Source organism: Glycine soja, chromosome 1, assembly GCF_004193775.1.
Source record: "Glycine soja cultivar W05 chromosome 1, ASM419377v2, whole genome shotgun sequence".
Taxonomy (NCBI): Eukaryota; Viridiplantae; Streptophyta; class Magnoliopsida; order Fabales; family Fabaceae; genus Glycine; species Glycine soja.
The window spans coordinates 1,989,087-2,007,791 of NC_041002.1; the positions used below are offsets into that span (position 1 = coordinate 1,989,087).

The 18,705-nt window shown below is 32.4% G+C and overlaps 2 protein-coding genes across 4 annotated transcripts; both read right to left on the reverse strand.

Annotated features, from left to right (window-relative positions):
• Positions 1 to 5,671: 5,671 nt before the first annotated feature.
• Positions 5,672 to 11,657, reverse strand: LOC114408994 (glycine-rich domain-containing protein 1-like). 3 transcript variants are annotated; one of them, XM_028372256.1, is made up of 9 exons: positions 11,469 to 11,655; positions 10,885 to 11,055; positions 10,309 to 10,426; positions 9,863 to 10,117; positions 8,963 to 9,418; positions 7,641 to 8,179; positions 7,041 to 7,236; positions 6,678 to 6,833; positions 5,672 to 6,561 (listed from the first exon to the last, which is right to left on the reverse strand). In XM_028372256.1, the coding sequence occupies exons 2-9, from the start codon at positions 11,040 to 11,042 to the stop codon at positions 5,941 to 5,943; spliced, it is 2,499 nt and encodes an 832-aa protein (XP_028228057.1). In that variant the 5' UTR covers positions 11,043 to 11,055; positions 11,469 to 11,655; the 3' UTR covers positions 5,672 to 5,940. The 3 variants fall into 3 exon arrangements, with proteins under 3 accessions (XP_028228057.1, XP_028228066.1, XP_028228074.1); XM_028372265.1 differs by having other exon boundaries at positions 10,885 to 11,070; XM_028372273.1 differs by lacking the exons at positions 5,672 to 6,561; positions 6,678 to 6,833 and adding an exon at positions 6,843 to 6,961 and having other exon boundaries at positions 11,469 to 11,657.
• Positions 11,658 to 13,797: 2,140 nt separating this feature from the next.
• Positions 13,798 to 18,705, reverse strand: LOC114409011 (uncharacterized protein At4g37920-like). The gene is made up of 6 exons (XM_028372285.1): positions 18,381 to 18,705; positions 17,358 to 17,632; positions 16,645 to 16,810; positions 15,932 to 16,176; positions 14,505 to 14,692; positions 13,798 to 14,412 (listed from the first exon to the last, which is right to left on the reverse strand). Exons 1-6 carry the CDS (start codon positions 18,586 to 18,588, stop codon positions 14,196 to 14,198), a joined length of 1,299 nt encoding a protein of 432 aa, XP_028228086.1. The 5' UTR covers positions 18,589 to 18,705; the 3' UTR covers positions 13,798 to 14,195.

Genomic DNA, 18,705 nt, shown 5'->3' on the forward strand with positions numbered 1-18,705 from the left:
TCAATAAAATTAAATATGTATTTGATTGTTTATAAAATTTTAAAACATAAATAATCATAAATAACAATATTTTATAAAATATATTATATATTTTAATTTTATTAATTTTGGTTCTTATTTGATAAATTGTATACAATTATGATTAAATGTATACAATTATCGTATACATTTAATTATGCAAAAAATGGAACAGCCAACATGTGTGCATTTTGGTCGGTTACAATTAAATGCTCAGAATGTTTCAGCAAAGTCTGGTTGTCAACTTATAAAATAAATTATATATTCTAATTTTATTAAACTTAGTTTTCATTTACTTTAGAATGACTAATATTTTATTTTTAAAATTGTTATAACTTTAAATGATAAATTGTTAATTACATTTCATTTTCAACTTTCAACTCAGTTGTTTGATTCATAAATATTTAGTAACATATAAAATGGTGTATCTTATATTAATCTTAGTTCTCCCTTGCTAAGTTATACAACGTTATAATTAAATGTATATAATATTACGTGTACACTTAATTTTATAGTCTATCATGCATCCGCATGGATGTAGTTTTACACTATTTTAACGAAAAACATTCTTCAGTATCTTTTTATTTTGTTGTTTAGTTATTATACATTTTTCAACTTCCACTATCCTAACTACCGGAAAAAAAGGCATCCAATTATGGGGAAAATATGTGAGATGAGGAAAATCAATTTCATACATAGTTTTTGTTAGGTATGTGCAGACAATTGAATATATCCGTGATTATTAAGGCTAAAATAGGCAAAATTGGTAACAAAAAAATGTTTAAATTAAATGGAGTATATATTTTAATCATTCCATTAATAATAAAAAAAGAAAATTGATTTTTGAAAGTTAATGATCTTTTTTAGAAGGTTAATGATCTTTTAATTTCTATCCTTGTAAGGTACTAGCGTGTTTCAAAATTCAAACCATGAGTAACATATATGATTTTCAATAACGAATATTATTATTAGTTCCGTTACCAATATATTAGAAACTTTATATTTTAAAAATGGGGATTGGAGTAGTATTTTTTAAGAAAATAATTCTCAACAGTTGACAAAAGAACGTGTAGAGAAATATAATTAACCAAAGAAAATAATCAAAAGTTTCTCACTTTTATTATACCTTCTGTTTCATTATAATTTTAGGTTTTTTTATTCAGACCAAGGAAAATAAATAAATAGACAAAAAATGATAATAAATTTATAAAATTAATCTTATCATCATTAATTTATTTTTTATTTTTATAGTCCATATTATTAATGTTATAAGGTAAATAAGTGAGAAAAATAATTAATATTATATTAAAAAATTAAAATAATAATTATTTTAGAATAATTTGTTCTTTATTACATAACAATTATTATGAAATGCGAGGAATATATGCTATCAATCACGCATGTTAGTTAAACTTGAGTTTCTCTCTACTTAAAACTTTTAATTAAGAGCACGTCCTAAGTGATTGCAACATGAAACAATGAGGGAACCAATAAATAATAATATATGAGGGAAATGATATATAAACATAAATAACAAATTTTATATTTATTAAGACAGATGGTTGACATTATTTAATTTTATTAATCTTAAATAAAAAATAAGATTATTTTTAAAATATGTTTCATTAAAATTTGATATCATAAATAAATAAAATTAAAATTAAATGATTTTTTTTTAAAATGATAATTTAAGTATGATAAAATTATTTATTATATTTAAGTTCAAGATACAAAATCTTATATATATATATATATATGAGTTTAGAGAAAATATATGTTATCCATCATACAAGTAAGATTTTCATAACCCGGATTACTCACAACTTTTAATTAAAGCAAACACAAGTGATTGTAACTTGGAAGTTGAAACACTGAAATTCATGGCTACAATGATGTGAAAGAAAATAATCCAAAACAATGTATACTTGCAAGCTATCATCAATCTTACATGTAAGTAAAACAAAAAGGTGAAATAAGCCATGGTAGCAAATTAAAGTAAGCTGCATTGATGTACCAAAAAAGAGTAAGCGCATTAAATAGCAATTGGCAATTACTATAATGAAATGTCAGTGATGGTATGAGGGGTATATATCATATGAAAAGGCTATCTTGCTAGCTAATGATGAGAGTAATATATATGATTAAATTTCTACACATAATATCATCATATTGAGGTGTCTGCTAAACCAAATAGGGAGGTAGAGTTGAAGAACTCGGCATTTGATTAATTAATAGAAGTCAAGGCTAAACATATGTATTTACTGAATTTTATAAAAGTCCATATGTTACCACTATTCTTTTCCACCTAGCTAGTGTAATTCCTGTTAGTGTGGAAAATGAATTGAATCAAAGAGCTGAATACCGAACACTAGGCCCTGTTGAAAATGCTCCTAACACGAGGTAATAATCATGCCTAACTAATGATTGCATCCCACATGCTTGGATATATTTAGGACTTTAATTCTGATCATTCAAAATGGCTTCTCAGTTATATACACACATTGACTTTGCTTATACCTCAACTGAGATCTTGTATTTAGCTATCATTTCCATTTGTTTTCTTTGCTACATGGAGACATTACAATCTCCTATCATTGTCAGTATCCATTGATACTCATGGTTTTGAAACTTTATAGGCTTCTAGCTACTAATGAAAACATAGCTTCATGTGGAGACATGTCCAAGCCTCCAACTATTTACATCCCTCGCTTTATATCACATCGAATTGAAACTTCTATCTATGTCCTTTTATACTTGTTCTCTTTCACCTGTCACTAGTTTACCAAATCAAACCTAGACATCATTGCTGTGAGCTTTGTCAAAACTCATATGCCGGATTATTTTCAACCGAATGTGTGTAAAATGGGATGATCCATTAACTAAATTCCAAAAATGTGATCGTGATCATTAGATTCCCGCAACTTACTTGCATTTCCATCAACTATGTGCAGCTGTAAATTCTGTTTACAGTCATAAATTCATACATGAGTTGAATTAGGTCACAGGTGAAATTGATTAGTTAACATTTTCATTTCTTTTTAATCTATGGACCATAGTTTCGATTGATTCAGCAGCAGTCATAAATATAAGACTATCAAGTGTGTATAAAATTCATATCCACATTAGATTGCTTTTTTTATGAATTATTATCATTTGTATCAACTGTTTGTTATAATTATATTTATGATATGATGGCCAATTAGATTTTTAAGATGTATAAATTATAATAATGCGACAGATAATGAAAGATGTGATGTAGGCTTTCTCATCTTAATTAATTGAAGTTTTGTCTTTGACTCAATTCTATTTTGTTATTTCGGCTTCTTGAAGAACCAGTTATAGGGTTATCCATCGATTGGCACATAATTTGTTTCTTCTGGCTCTTGATCAGATTGATCGGGGGAGCATTAAACTATAAACTATATGAAATTGAAAGATTCCTGGACAAACGCTAAAGAGCCTTGCTGGAACCATCCAAATGAGACAGGGGCCACCCAGATCAAAACTTTATTCATGAATTTTCCTGACTGGATTGACGTTAATTTTGGTACAGAAATTATAATTTTGGAAACTAGAATAATGGGGTGGTTTGGTTTCCATTTGTAGAGGACTAGAGGCTTTGTTTTTTCTTTTGATGTGAGGAGAATATATACATTCCAACTTCATCCTAATACCTTATTCATATATTCAACATGTTTGTATAGATTTTAGAGGGAATAAAACATTGATTGAGACAAAGGTAGAATGTTTTGGTGGAAGCAGATTTTCTATTTTCCTTTCAAGACAAATCTAAGCTCAATTAAGGATGGTGCATATGGACCTACTAACCACCCTTATAGTTGGGCCTCCAAATTACCCATGCTGATGATCAAAGTTGAATTTGCTCGTGAAATAATTATTTGTACTACCATTTTCAAAAATGATAGGAAATAGTCAAAATTACCCTTCTCCCCCCCCCCCCCCCCCCTCTTCAACTCTCTCTTCCCCCTGCCAAAACCACCCAACCTTTCCCCTTCCCTCTTCTTCTCTCACTCCCACTCTCCTTCTCATTCTTTTTCTCTCCAACTCTTTCTCCTTCTTGCCTTTTTTTTTCATTTTTTTGCACAATGAAAATACGTTTTCATTGTGTTTTTGAACCCATAGCACAATGAAATCTTATATCTATTGTCTTTTTTTATTTAAAAAAAATATACAATAAAAATGTGATTTAATTGTGTTATGGGTTTAGAAACACAATAAAATCACACTTCCATTGTATACTTTTTCAAAGCAAAGAAAAAAACCCACAATAAAAGTGTGGTTTCGTTGTATATCTTAACTCAAAATAGAACAAAATTGTATTTTGTTATTTTCATTTTTTAGTTTTGTAAAAATCCACAATGAAAGTGAAATTTTATTGTGTTATTCATCAAATAACACAATGGACTTGTACTTCCATTATGTTGTTTTCAAAACATCACAATGGAAATATGATTTTATTGTGTTATTTGATGAATAACACAACAAAACATATATTCATTGTGTTTATTTTTTATTTTTTAAATTATTTAATTTATTGTTTAATTTAATTGTTTAATTAATATTTTGTTTTTTTAGATGGCTCGCATGAAACATACTGTCTTTGTCTTAGATCCGGAGGCACAAAGGCAATGTGTGACTGCATCAACACGTGGTGATGGAGAGTTGACTTGACGACATCAATCATAGGTAGAGTCATAACCAAAGGCACAAGCATAGGCACAGCTACAACCTCAACCATTGATAATACCAGCTGATGACCGTATCATTGAACCCCCATCTGGAGGAGGCCTTATGGATTTAACTTTGCTTCGATCCTATAAGAAGCATGTAGTTGTTGGCCATGTATGGATCGATCATCCCAGAAAGGAGCTGAAGTTAAAAAAGTATAATAAAAATTTGTATTGTGTACCCTTGGATCCCCATTGGGTCAAGCCCAATAGACAGAAGCAACAATCCGAATTGTAGACCGAGTCATTGCACCGTTATTATCTTATCTAATCTAACATAATCATATTCTTATTTTATTTAATCATATCATATTATTTCATCATATCTTACCTAATAATATCATATAGCGAGAAAAATATCATATCCCCAACAATTTTGAAGAAAGGAATATGTTCAGGTCTTACCATAATTAAGAGGATTCAGGCTTACCAAAGAGCTAAACATATTACACTTTAATGTTCTGGATAGGCACCCAAACCCCAGAAAACTCCAATTCTGGAACTTAATGATACAAATTTAAATGTATATTATTTTTTATTTATAGAAAATATATTATAATTAAAAGTTTAATTTTCTTTATATCTAATACTAATTATTTCATTAATGATTAAACATAAAAATGTAATACTATTCACATAGTTATTAAGTATAATCACGTATGTAAACTTTTTAAAGAAATTGTTTAACCAAGTGAAATATTAAGAAATGGAGTCTTGATCAAGCAATATAGAAAGTTGGGCACCACTCACTTCCAACCTAATAAAAGTGTTTACAAAATTCCTTTGTTAAGTTTTGGCAAATCATCAACATATTTTTGCAAGTTGCAAATTTGGCTATCAAAATCCATATATTCCATCACGAGGGAGAAAAACTTTGCGACACAAGAGAGTTTATACCACACTAATAAAAAAAAAAGAGTAGAATCTATACCACATGAAAATATCTTAATATCCAGAAGCATGCATAAACAGAAAGGCATAAGGACACACACAGGTAACTAACTGAGAATCATTACCTCCAAGTTGATTATTACACATTTAACTCTCCTGCTTATTTTTCTACGTTTTCTGTCTAAGAAAGACATCAATGAGAGAGAAGCGAAATTGAGAAGCTCATAGACACACGTTCATACATACAATACAATAGTGACAATGCATAATCATGAAACATGCTTCATGCAGTGACTGCTTCTTCATTCACATACTTTAGCTCTTCAATGAAATGTTCATCAATACCACATTTACTATCCATAAGATCACCACCACAACCTCCACAGCCACTACTCTCCAACCTATTTCCACACCCTCCTCCACAGCCTCCACAACCACCTCCACAACCACCGCAACCACCACTCTTCAACATAGATCCACACCCTCCTCCACAGCCTCCACCACAACCACCACAACCAGCACCACAACCGCCACAGCCACCACTCTTAATCAAATTTCCACAGCCTCCACCACAACCAGCACCACAACCGCCGCAGCCACCACTCTTAATCAAATTTCCACAGCCTCCACCACAACCAGCACCACAGCCACCACTTTCCACTGCATTTCCACAGCCTCCAATGGAAATTTCAGATTTGTATGTTATCCCCTCATCTTCATTGCACATATTAGTAGAACTCAACCCCGTTCCATTCAAGACTGTCTTTTCATTTTCCTCATTTGGGCCATTCACCTTCAAATCTTTACTTTTAGCAATGATGCCTTCATATCCTTCTTTTTTCATTATATTGGAAGCAATAAAAGTCAAAATGATTCCAGGAAGCACCATCCACTTCTCCTTTGCCTATCAAATTTTAGAAAACAAGGAGGGAGAAGAAAGCAGAAAACAAATTAGCTAATGTAAAACAAGAATGTCCCTCTATAGAAGATGTTTGACATAGTAGCAAAAAAGTAAGGTACCGTGACATGTCTAGATCTCAAGTCAAGCAATGCCACTGCTTTGCCATAGGGTTCTTCTATGGAGAATTCAACAGCTGTTAGGAAATCCATTTCATTTCCCCGTTTCCCATTGTGTCTCAGTTCATAGTCTAGCTTTCTTCCGGGGAAAATTCTCACCTTAACCAAAATCACATGAATCTAACCTTAGAACTAAGTTCGAATCCATCTCATTTCCCACATTTTTATCTTTAACAATCTTATGTCCAGCGTAGCTAATGAATATCATGCTATTGGATTTGTGAACACTGTAATCAAGAACCAAGAGAGCTCTTGGCATGACGAGATATATTTTTAAAATGGAAATTCTTTAGAATAAATGCATACCCTTTTGTTGGCACCAGTAAGCTCAAAGAGATGACCATCATTTGTAGATTTGTTTGGAAGGTGAAACAACCAAAGATTCTCCAAAATAGACCATCCATTTTCCATAAACTCAGCAAGAGTGCGAGTTTCACCAGATTTCATGAGGCCAACAACCTCCTTTCCAGGATTTCCTATGTTCTTTGCATTCTTCAAATCCCTAAAATGTAATCAGAGATAGGAAAGATAATTTTTGAGCTTAATTAATTAAGAAGACTTCATTACAAGTGGCAGTCATTCTGAATAATATATGCAAGATAGGTTATGTGGAATTCAAACATGTATGACATTTGCAAGCATTTGTGGCAGATAAAAATGATTGATAATCTAGGAATTAGATGACCACAAGGACTAGGTAATTCGAGCATCATTCAAATGCAATTAAAACAAGTTGATATTTCGAAGACACAAGACAAACAGCAAAGAAAATCATGCTTGTAGAAGCGACAACATGCATAAATCACTAAGAGACTAGTCCCCAACATGACCATAAGAAAATGATGAACACATTTAGGCAGGGAGCTTCTATTGATATCTGGCATAAAGTGCATACATAGACTGTACCTCATTTGAAGGCTGATGATTCTGGTGCCATTTTCATCTGTTACATGTGTCCAGCTTTTAGCATGTTGAGGCCTAACAGGAAGGTTGAAGAGACATGTATTTTTGGAAAATGGACGAGACTGAGTCATTTCAAGTGTATATGGGGCAAGAACTGGGACAGTAAATGAGATGGCTACTCGTAACAAGATTGGCTTTGAGCTCATAGTACCAGAACCCGGCACCAACTCCAACCATTTCTCAACATAGAGTTTTGAAACTGGGTCAAGATAGTCTTTCATAGAGAAAGATGCAGAACCAAGTGTCTTTGTTGATTTTCTTATTGATAACTTGGAAGAAGAAGAGGACATGAGTTCAAAAAGCAGCTCTCCTGTTGGTTCACACCGGAAAGATGCAACCTGTTTCTCTCTAGACACTGATAAAATACTCAGTCTCCTTTTAGCATCAAAAAATGCATCAGGCTGTGATTTGGAAAATAAAACACAGAGATCTCCTTCCTGTCCCTCTGGTAAGTTTTTAACCCCAATGAACTCCAAGAGAACCTGGTTGGATGAAAGAGGAAATTACAAATACTATTCTCATATAAACAGAAGCTGTTTCAGTGATATTTATTCAGTTTAGTTTGCTTATGCTTTTATATATACATGCAGAACAGTACAATGTGACAAGAAGCTGAATCAAAAGAAGTGATAGTATTATGATCTCCCTAGTCAAGAAAGATTGCCATTACTATACACAGGTAATTTTATTTTTAGTTGCTAAATTGCATCTTCTTTGGTATCCTAAACAACTATGGTTCTATGTCAAAGCTGACAAACATACTCAAGAGAGAGAAATTGTTAGAGGGACTAGTGTAATACAACTAGGCTCTCGCCTCTACTTGTCTTATTTATAAGACAAGAAGAACGGTTACATTTTGTAGCAGCACATGGATCAGCCCATTATCTAAACAGTCATCCGTTAAGCTCTAGAGCACAGATAAAATGACCAGCTTGCTGCTTACAAAATTATAACCCAGTTGGAGCCTTTATAAATAAACCTTCCAATTGTCCTTGATTCGAACAGTTTATATCCTTGTTATGATGAAAAGCTTTGCAAGCCACAGAACTATTCTAGGGATCTGAAAGAAAACATTTGCACCAACATTGATCCCATAAAACAACTTAGTAATACAAACTTATGATATGTGGTAAGGACTTAAATTTGCATATTCTTGTACATGACACAATAAATGTTGCATGGACATGTTAATATATGTATGCACATAATTCAGAGCTAGATATTAAAACATGTAACATGACACATAAGAGGAGATCTTAGGGTACCTCCATAACTTTCCGATCTGGTAGCGAAATTTCTTGTGGGTACTCATTTGATGAAACAACCTTCTTGCAAGTAATGCTAGATGGAAAAGGGTTACTTGTGATAGGAGACGGTGCATTACCCCTATACATTGCTCCAGCCTTCCAATATCTTGTACCAAATGTGACTTCCCACTGTCTGGTGGTTCCAGAAAAACCAAGATCCAGTTTCTTTCCTTTAGTTCTATCTGAGTCTGTATCATCATGCTCCAATACTTTTCCAAGTGCTTCATTGAGGTCTTTACAATAAGCAACTGGATGTAACTGGTGAGAATGCCAGATTAGGTCAATATCATATGTTGGAACACAAAAGCGTTTTATACCCTTTTCCTTGTTTCTCTTGATGAGATGCAGAAACCCTTTGTATCTGGCCACAGCTTCCTTGATAAAGAGATCATTTTTCATGTGCGTTCTTGATACCTGTCACAAAAGACGACAGATATAGAATCCATTGAGAAGATGCAGCATTATGTACTAGCCACGCACAAGAAAGACCATTGGCAAATGAATTTCACAAAATTGTTTGTTATCCAACTAAACTAAACAGACAAATAACTGAACACTGAACTCATACATCACCACATATGATATTAATGTTATTTGGAAATGCTTCCAAACGATTAAGGATGAATAGTCTGAATTTAAGATTTTCAAAACAATGTATTTTGAAACCACATGGATCTATTGGCAAGCAAGAAAAATATAGTTAATCACAAATTGATAAAATTGAAGAAGAGTCTAGTTGAACACAGCCTAAACCATGCTAACTTTCAAATCAGGGCTTTGGCAGAGACAGAGCATATCAAGCATTTAGTAATGCAAAGTGAAATAGAACAACTGGATAAACTCTTAACTCTCCTTTACCTGGTAAAAGAATGGACTCTGCCTCTTAGCAGCTGAAATCAAATCATACTTGGTGTATTTTTCAAGCTTAGAAATCCTTTTAGAGATATCCTCTGGGAGAAGATTAACCAAATCAGCATTGTAGGGCTCATCAGGATACAATTTATTCCAGATTTCTTCAGTTTGCCAGCCACAAATTCCTTCAACAGTAGTGGCAACACCAAAGTTGTCAAGTACCCGTCCATAAAGTTCCTCACAGTCAGTTTTGTACCTTACCTGCGTAATAGAATGAACCAAATTTTAGTACTAATAACACAACTCAATCAAACAACCAATATTGCTAATAATCAGGGAAGTAATACATACATACATACATACATATATATATACATACATACATACATATATATATATATATATATATATATATATATATATATATATATATATTCTGGTCTGAAGCCTACCGGGTTGAGCCTGTGACAGTGCCAAATCCATTCACAGTCAAGAGGAACTACCAATGGCCCTTCAAAAATCGGAGACTCGGAATGCTTGGCAAGCAAGGGAATCCAACAAGCATTGTACCTGAATACACAATTTCATTGTTGTAAAACCAGCACAAGAAACTTAAAAAATGACCTATTTTCTGATAGATATAAGAACAGAAAATCCATGACATCTAAATCTGAAAAACATTGCAAAGATTTCATGGGAACTGCATTGCAAAGCTGTCATGTGTGAAGGAAGGATTTTTACGCATGAATGTAAAGGTCCTTTTTTTTATCAACAAATGTTAGTTTCTATTAGTAAAAGAGATTGAATTCGTGACTTTTTTCCTCTTTCTTTCTTCCTTAACTATCAACTCATCTTATATCTTCATAAATGTCCTTCCTTGAGGCCATTTATAGAATTCTTGGCTTCAGCTCAGATATTTTTTTTTTTTAAAAAAGTAAAACAAAAAATTGTTTTTTGAAACTACTTTAACTTTTAAGAATGGAACTCTATCTTCATCAAATACAAGAAATACTTCATAGAATGTTCACCTATAGATAGCTCTGTCAAGGGCAGGACCGTCATAGAGGTGACGGTTCTTATCAACAGTTGCAAGGAACTGAAGCTGTTTTTTTGCTACAACCTCAAGGTCCACGCTTATTGGAATCTTTTGGGCCTCATTCCACTCCATTTCTTGTTGTGGTTCCATCTCTCAATTTAAACTGAAAAACAGCAATCTCCCAGAAACATTTTGGTGTAAATTAAAGTGCCTCTGAAACATATTTGTCTAAACTTCGCAGTCAAAATAGAAGATGGAGCGATAAAACATGATCCACAAAATTTGTTTCCCCTATTTCATGTTCTCCACAGTAATCTTAAAGAAAAAAAAAAGGTGTAATATTTAAAGAAGGGTCTACAATAACTAATATAAAAGAACAAATATTATCTACAGGTTGGTCAACGAGAAAATTTCAAGAGATAAAAGGAAGGAAACCATTAAATCTTTCAACTAAACTCATGTAACAAAAACAAACAAACATCATATGATCATCCACAACATACACCAATACACAATTACATTGTATCAACATTACAGAAAGAGAATAAAATTAATGAAAAGGCCATTTGGGATTACCAGTTACACAGAAACTGAGGCAGAGGCTGTAGCTGCAGACAGGGAACTTCCTTAAAAGGAGGATCTGTATGAATGACTGTATCTGACTGAGCTTGTGAACTTTTCTGTTTCTATGACGTTGCAATAGGCATTGTATGATACAACTACTCAAACTAGTGTCTTTGTATCTTATAGACTTGTACTGCAGCTGAAAATAATGTCAAGGATGTACGTCTGATCTAATTAATAGTACAACCAATTACTCTATCCACAATCATGACTTGTACCAAAAATATCAACAATGTTCATTTGAAAAAAAGTAAATAAGGAAATACTATATGACTTAATTATTAATAAAAAAAATAGTTACTCATTTGGTCGTTAAATGTATTATTCCTTTATGTCCTTATAATTAAAAATATCTTCTTTAGGTGGGTTTGGTAGAGTGAAAAAAAAAATGAAAGAAAAGAATCAGAGAAAAAATAAATTAAAATAGGGTGGTAGAAGAGTTGGATCTCCATTAATTTTTTTAAAAATTTCTTCCTTTTCACCTTATTTTTTCTCTACCAAACCCACCCTTGTTCTCAACATGTATTATTTTTAATCCTCTCCATAATATTAAACAGTTTAAAATAATATATATTGGGACAAAAAAACTAAATGATTTGTTTTTATATCATTATTGTCACAAGAACTTTTGGACTTTAGCTAAATGATTTATCTACCAACACAAGCTGATCTTAATAAAAAAAATCATTTATGCTATACAACTATTTTGATGATACAAAAATTTAAATATCTTATTAATAATTCTTTTTTTTTCTTTATCTCTATTTTCCTATCATGTTATATCATCAATTAAATTAATCACTTTTTTTCTCTCTCATGTTAATGTTATCTAAGAAATATTTTTCATGTAAAAAAGGTTTCACTCGACTCAATTCTGAAATAAAGAGAACTAAAGTGATTTTTTGAAAACACAATAGATTTTTTTTAAGAAATTATGTTTATGTAAGTTTTTAATCCTTACCTAATATGTAATTTTTTTTCCATTTATGCATTTCAGTTTCTATTATTTAGGTAAATATTATACTTATTTATAATATCTGTTAGTCAAAATGTCAAAGTATCACTTAATAAGAAATCTCAACATTCCGGATTTAATAAAAGAAAAATGATAGGGACACAATAAAAATTTTGAGACCAAAATAAAAACACATATTATAAAGCCTAATAACTTATTTAGGGGAAGATGAAAGATTATTCCGTGAAAAATGGTAGAATGCATGCACAAAGCTAGGAGCAATGACAAAAACGTGAAAACCGATTAGGCATAACAAGATTACTCATAGCCTAAGGTAATTAGCTAATCCACTCAAATTTATCCAAGAAAATTTGAACTACCCTAAGTCCCCACCCCTCTCGTTAAGCTCGAGGATATTAATCCTATTTTTTTAAATTTCTTATTATATTTTTTTTATAACATAGCAGATATTTATTGTTAAATATCCACACTGATGATACAAAACATGTTCTCATCCAAACTTGGCCTTGTTCCTCTCTTTCTCTTTTCGTGTACCCGTTGCTAACCACGAAGACTTTATATATATATATATATATCAGAAAACGACCATGACATGACGAAAAATAAAATATATCAGAAAACGATAAGGCCGAATAATACGTTAAAGGGCAAGGTTGAAGCTTGATGCTTCACGTTATTTCGCTGAGTCTTCAATGAAAACCGCTGAGCTGCTTAACATGATTTCAGTTTTCCATCAGTCCATCACTATCTATCCGAAAAAGTAAATGGATGATTCTGAAACTGCCAATACAATACGTAGAAGTAAAAGGAAAAGGCATTTTTACTTTATAACTTTTTTTTAACGAATTTTATTTCTAAATAAATTAATTTACCATATTTTATCAACTTACAAATTGTATCTTAGTATTTTACTTCTAATATAATTATATTTTTTATCTTCTACTTTTTAATTTTTTGATAAATCTAACTTTTTTTATTTTCTGATAAATTTTATTTCTAATATTTTATTTTTTTGACAAATTTTATATTCAAAATTTATGTTTATTAATAGATAAATGACTAGTATAAAATTCACAATTTTCTTAAAAATTAGAAGTATAATATACCAAATTAAAAAGTTGTGATAAAATTCACCAAAAGTTAAAAATTTAAGAGTAAAAAATACAATTAAGCCAAAAAAAAATAATAAATTTTTCTTTTGCTGGTGAGAAAAATGATGATAACTTGTAAATCATGTCATATAGTTAGTGATTGCAAGTGGTTATGTGCAACGACGTACTAATAACTTTTTATGAACCAATTTCCTACCACCCAAACATGCTTTGATTTAACTTGATAAGAAAATTTCCCATAGAAACAAGGAGGACTGTTTATATATAGAAGGAAAATCTACTTCCTACTTATATTGATTCTATTATTCTAGGTTAAACCTCAAAATGGTTTGTCATCATCCACCTTGATATGGTGGATGCCTTATAATTTACACCTAGAAGTACAATCCTCAACTTTGCAATGAAAATCAGGTGAAATATGTTAACATCCAACTGCAAATATTACAAAATCTTTGAAAGGGTAGTAAGTAGTAACTTCATTACATTTTTCTAGCATTTGGTCGTTCTCTCCACTTCAACCCTTCCTTCTCGATCAAAAGAGGCATGAAACAGGAAACACATTGGCAAGCATGGATGTTTATGAGAAGCACCTTAAAACTCTTCTGATTTAGAGTCATCTTTTGTCTCAGACTTCTGGGTTGTATCTTTTTCCATATATTCTTGTTCAATAGTATCTTTAAGGATAAACAACCTCTGAATTACCACAGGGTCAGTCATCTGCCTGGCTTCTCTCAAATCTGTTTCTTCCTTGTTCAGATGATATGCATCGAGCATGATCTTAATCCACTTGTGCAGCTCCTTTGGGGTGCTGCTTAATCACATCAAACTCAAAGGAGTATATCAGATTAATCACACAAAAAAAGATACAGATTAGAATGAACTAGTGGGAAAATCTCTCACGTGTATAGAGCATTAGGGTCCTTGGCTTCGTGTTCATCACCAGGGGTGAAAGCAGTTGCCAATGCAGAGAATCGCTCCTCGGGATCAATGATGTTCAACAAATGTTTGAGTAGCTTTATTTCTTTTGGAGTAATACTCCTTAGGCTGCTCTTTGTGGCCCTGTACAATTGGTACATTATATCTTTCACCTGCACAATATAAAGCAAGGTTGATGAGCACACGTGCTGACATGCATAATGCAGTCTAATCATCTTTTCTAAGCTTGAGCAGTCAAAATTAAGCTTCCATGGATTCTATGCTAGATGAACAAAGGAGGAGGGCTTTCAGATTATACAGATCGATTTAAAAATCAGAACAATCAGTTCAGTTAGGTTCCTTTATATTCTATGACCCCTGTAACAAAGATTCATACTTGGCTGCCTGTCCTGGTATCAGCATTACATTGGAAAGACTTGGAAACCTCTTAATTTCCACCCCCATGCAGCATTCATAGACATAGCCAATGTATGTATAGAATTATATTAATAATAGTTATAATTATAACTGAAGGATAACGAAGAAGCAGAAGTTAGCATTAGATCCTTGTCTATTTTGGTTTATGACAATAAGCACCGGTGGATCTATATGGAGGCTAATGGGGGAAATTGCCCCCACAAAGTAAATTCTTTTAGTTGAATATATTGAATAAATAATTTTTTTGCCCTCATAAATAATAGATCTTGTCCCCACAAGATAATTTTCTTAATAAGATGAATGTAAATAGTTGTAAAAGATAAAAGAGAGAATAAATTGATACTAATTGTACCCGCTTTATCCTTTTAAATTTTACTGTTTTTAATTTTTTATTACCATTTTTAATAAAGCTTATATAATTTTTTGTTTGAGAAAATATTAGACTATTTTTTGCCCCCACTGAAAAAATTTCTGGTTCCACCACTGACAATTAGTATCTTTCACAAGAGAGTATGTGATTTGTATGTCTTTCTGACTATGCAATATAACATCAACCAACATTTTTATTCAAGTCCTGTACGTTAAAATGTGCAGCCAAAACACACGACTTTTTTAAGTAGTCATGTGATCACCAATTAGCTTATAATCTTGACTATTTATGTATGGTTGTATGGTTCAAAATTAAAATTCCATTTCTCACAATAATAAGTGTTCTCACCAAGTCGCCTCTTACACATATATATCCTCTTTCGGAAACAATCCTATTTAGAACTTAATCATAATTAAGGCTCCTCACTCCTCCCCAAAGGTGTGATATGAGGGGATCAAAACCTATTGGTATTAGAGATGCTTCTATACACCCACATGAGGAACACATTCTACTTGGGTTTATGTTTTATAAAGCCTTATTAATATTGGCTGGGCACAAACAATTAGAAGCTTATCAAAACCATGGAGCATCATAAAATTCACACCTCATTCTTCATTGTTGTAGATTCTTTTGCTTTAGCCCAAGCACTGCTTATCAACAATATCAATGAAGAATCAAGTTCCTTTGCCTTTGCTAAGCTTTTGATCTTCTGACAAGCAATATCAATAGAAGGAGAATTGAGGATATCATCAAATTTGGCCTGGGCAGCATCTAATGTCTCTATATTCTCTAGAGTATTATCGTATGCACTGACAGCTGACAAGCATCTACTGCCCAGCCTGGAAATCCCTGTTCATAGAATACACCAATGCCAATCATAAGAAAAATCCTACATATACAGGACAGGATCAAAAGTTTTTTTTTTTTTGTTCGGAAGGCAGGATCAAAAGTATTAACTTTTTTCAGAGTGCAAGGGGCGGGTTCACTACGAAAATTTTTCATGTTAGAAGACTAAGAATAAACCATCAAAGCTGCTTAACTCTATTAAGTTTTTCACCAGACATTTTAAACATCCCATATCTTCTTCCTTTATAATAGAAGTCTAACTTTCCATCTCATTTTAAGAAAAATTTCAAGAATCAACAGAGCAATTTTATTATGATCATTTTTTTTTTCTTATTAGAAGTTACAATTATAAATACTCTTAACTATCAAAATTCATCTCAATCTTTCTGGTGATTACTAGATATAGAATCAATAATCATTGAGTTAAAATACCCAAAATCAAACATTTCGTCTGTATTCCAAATTAATTACCATCACGATCCTCCAAGCTGTCATATGTATCTGAAATAAGAGAGAGGTAGTGGAAGAACTCCCCTGTAAAATCTTTACGCCTTCGTGCAACTATGGCATTAATGTCCATTGGGCTATCTTGTATTTCCATGAGCAGTTCATAGTGTCCTTCCATTTCATCATCAATCTGCAATGCTTACTCCTGATCAAACAAAACCGAGGAAGAAGCTCTAAAACCAAGCAAGTTCCTAGATATGAAAGTAATTTTTGATGTACAGGTTTGTGCCATCTAACAAAAGTAATTAATTAACAATAAGAATAATAATGCTATCTTGAGGGCGAGCCCTGGTGCAGCGGTAAAGTTGTGCCTTGGTGACTTGTTGGTCATGGGTTCGAATCCGGAAACAACCTCTTTGCATATGCAAGGGTAAGACTGCTTACAACATCCCTCCCCCATACCTTCGCATAGCGAAGAGCCTCCGGGCAATTGGGTACGAAGTTTTTTTTTTAATACCTTTTTATGGCTCAAAATGTATAAAATTACAGGGATAATAGAAGAGTCTATTTCTTAAATCAACATTGCAATAGAAGAGTCATAAAAAAAGCTATAAAACAATAGTTCTATTTTTTAAAGGTTTCTTCACCTTTGATTCAGCAATAGAAGAGTCTATTTCTTAAATCAACATTGCAAGGGGGCATGGTTGTGAAAAACATAAAAAAACGTAAAGTACTACCTTCTTCAACTTTCTCCGCAATGAAATAAATTTTTCCTTCATAACTGGGTCATTCTCCATGTCTGCCCTTCTTTGGCACCTATTGTAAAATCTATCCCTGTATTTTTTCCACTCCTCTCTAAATATCAGGTACTTCCTCCATTCTTTTGATTTCGTTTTTTCATTCAAAAAGAAATCTATCATTTTGTCACAAAATTGTGTCATAGTGTAACCCTTTGCAATTTCAACCTCATGCTCCTCAGCTTGAGCTGTGGAAGCACTGCTTGCCTGTGGACCTGAAAGGAATTTCATTTTTTAGTGCGACACAGAAAAACTACCCCTAGATATTAGTCAGAAAAACATCCGGAGTGAGATAGAAAGAAGATATCCTAAAAAGAAAGATGTATAGATGCTCACTCTTATTTTTTGTTTGTTAGCAAGGACAACATAAAAGTCTTATCTCACTAGCTGAAGTTGGCTACATGAATCACACAATGTCATTCAGTTTGCTTAAAGACCAAATCTACAGACACATGAAACATTCTAATTTCTTACAATTTAGCAACATCTAATTTTATTTTCACTCGAATCTTTTTTACATATCATCTTATCCGAACAAGGCAGAGTTATGAATAAATTAATAAGAACAAAAAAAAAAATTGAACAAAAATGGTGATAGTTGCATCTTTGGAAACGAAAACACATTCATTCGTCCATAACTAATTTCGTATCTAAATTCTTACAAGTTAGCACAACAGGACAAATCAGCAACATTCTAATTTCTTAGTGCCAACAATTTGGTAAACTAAAAAAAAAAAAAGAAATTCCAGACAAATATCACTGTAATTTCTAGAGAGAATTCTGCAGGTCTGCTCTCCCCTTCATATTATACTACTACCCAACTCTAGTGACACCCTTAACACTTCAAATAAAGACCAAGACTTAAACTTTTTCATAAACCCATGTGGAAAACACAAAGAATACAGCATATTAAGAAATAAACAATGAGAACTGATTGGAGAATTGGGGGGAAATGATACTTACTGGGCAGAGAGGTGCATAGAAGAATGTGGGGTTTGAAATTCTGAGCTATAAGTTTTGGTCTTTGGCTTTGGAAGGATGGGAAGCAGTTTGAAGCAGTATAGGATGGAGGGGTTAACGGGTAATTTGGGGAGAGATTATTATTGAAAGGGATGAAGGTGGTGGTGGTGCTGCTGTTGAAGGTTGAGGTCCAAACCTTGTAGCCTTTCATGTTAATAAGGTTGTTCCTTCAGCTCAAACACCAAAGTGCCTCACGAAGCTTCACACTTGAGATGACAGACAACAAAAGCAACTTTGCCCGAATCTTGTTTATATATCACCATCATTT

Coding starts and splice junctions, on each gene's coding strand:
- LOC114408994 (XM_028372256.1), bottom strand. CDS start 11,042: ATGGAACCACAACAAGAAATGGAGTGGAATGAGGCCCAAAAGATTCCA. Junction 10,118..10,308: donor ACTGTCACAGGCTCAACCCG/GTAGGCTTCAGA, acceptor TCTATTACGCAG/GTAAGGTACAAAACTGACTG. Junction 8,180..8,962: donor CAGATCGGAAAGTTATGGAG/GTACCCTAAGAT, acceptor TCATCCAACCAG/GTTCTCTTGGAGTTCATTGG.
- LOC114409011 (XM_028372285.1), bottom strand. CDS start 18,588: ATGAAAGGCTACAAGGTTTGGACCTCAACCTTCAACAGCAGCACCACC. Junction 17,633..18,380: donor TCTATGCACCTCTCTGCCCA/GTAAGTATCATT, acceptor AATTCCTTTCAG/GTCCACAGGCAAGCAGTGCT. Junction 14,693..15,931: donor CTACAACAATGAAGAATGAG/GTGTGAATTTTA, acceptor TATATTGTGCAG/GTGAAAGATATAATGTACCA.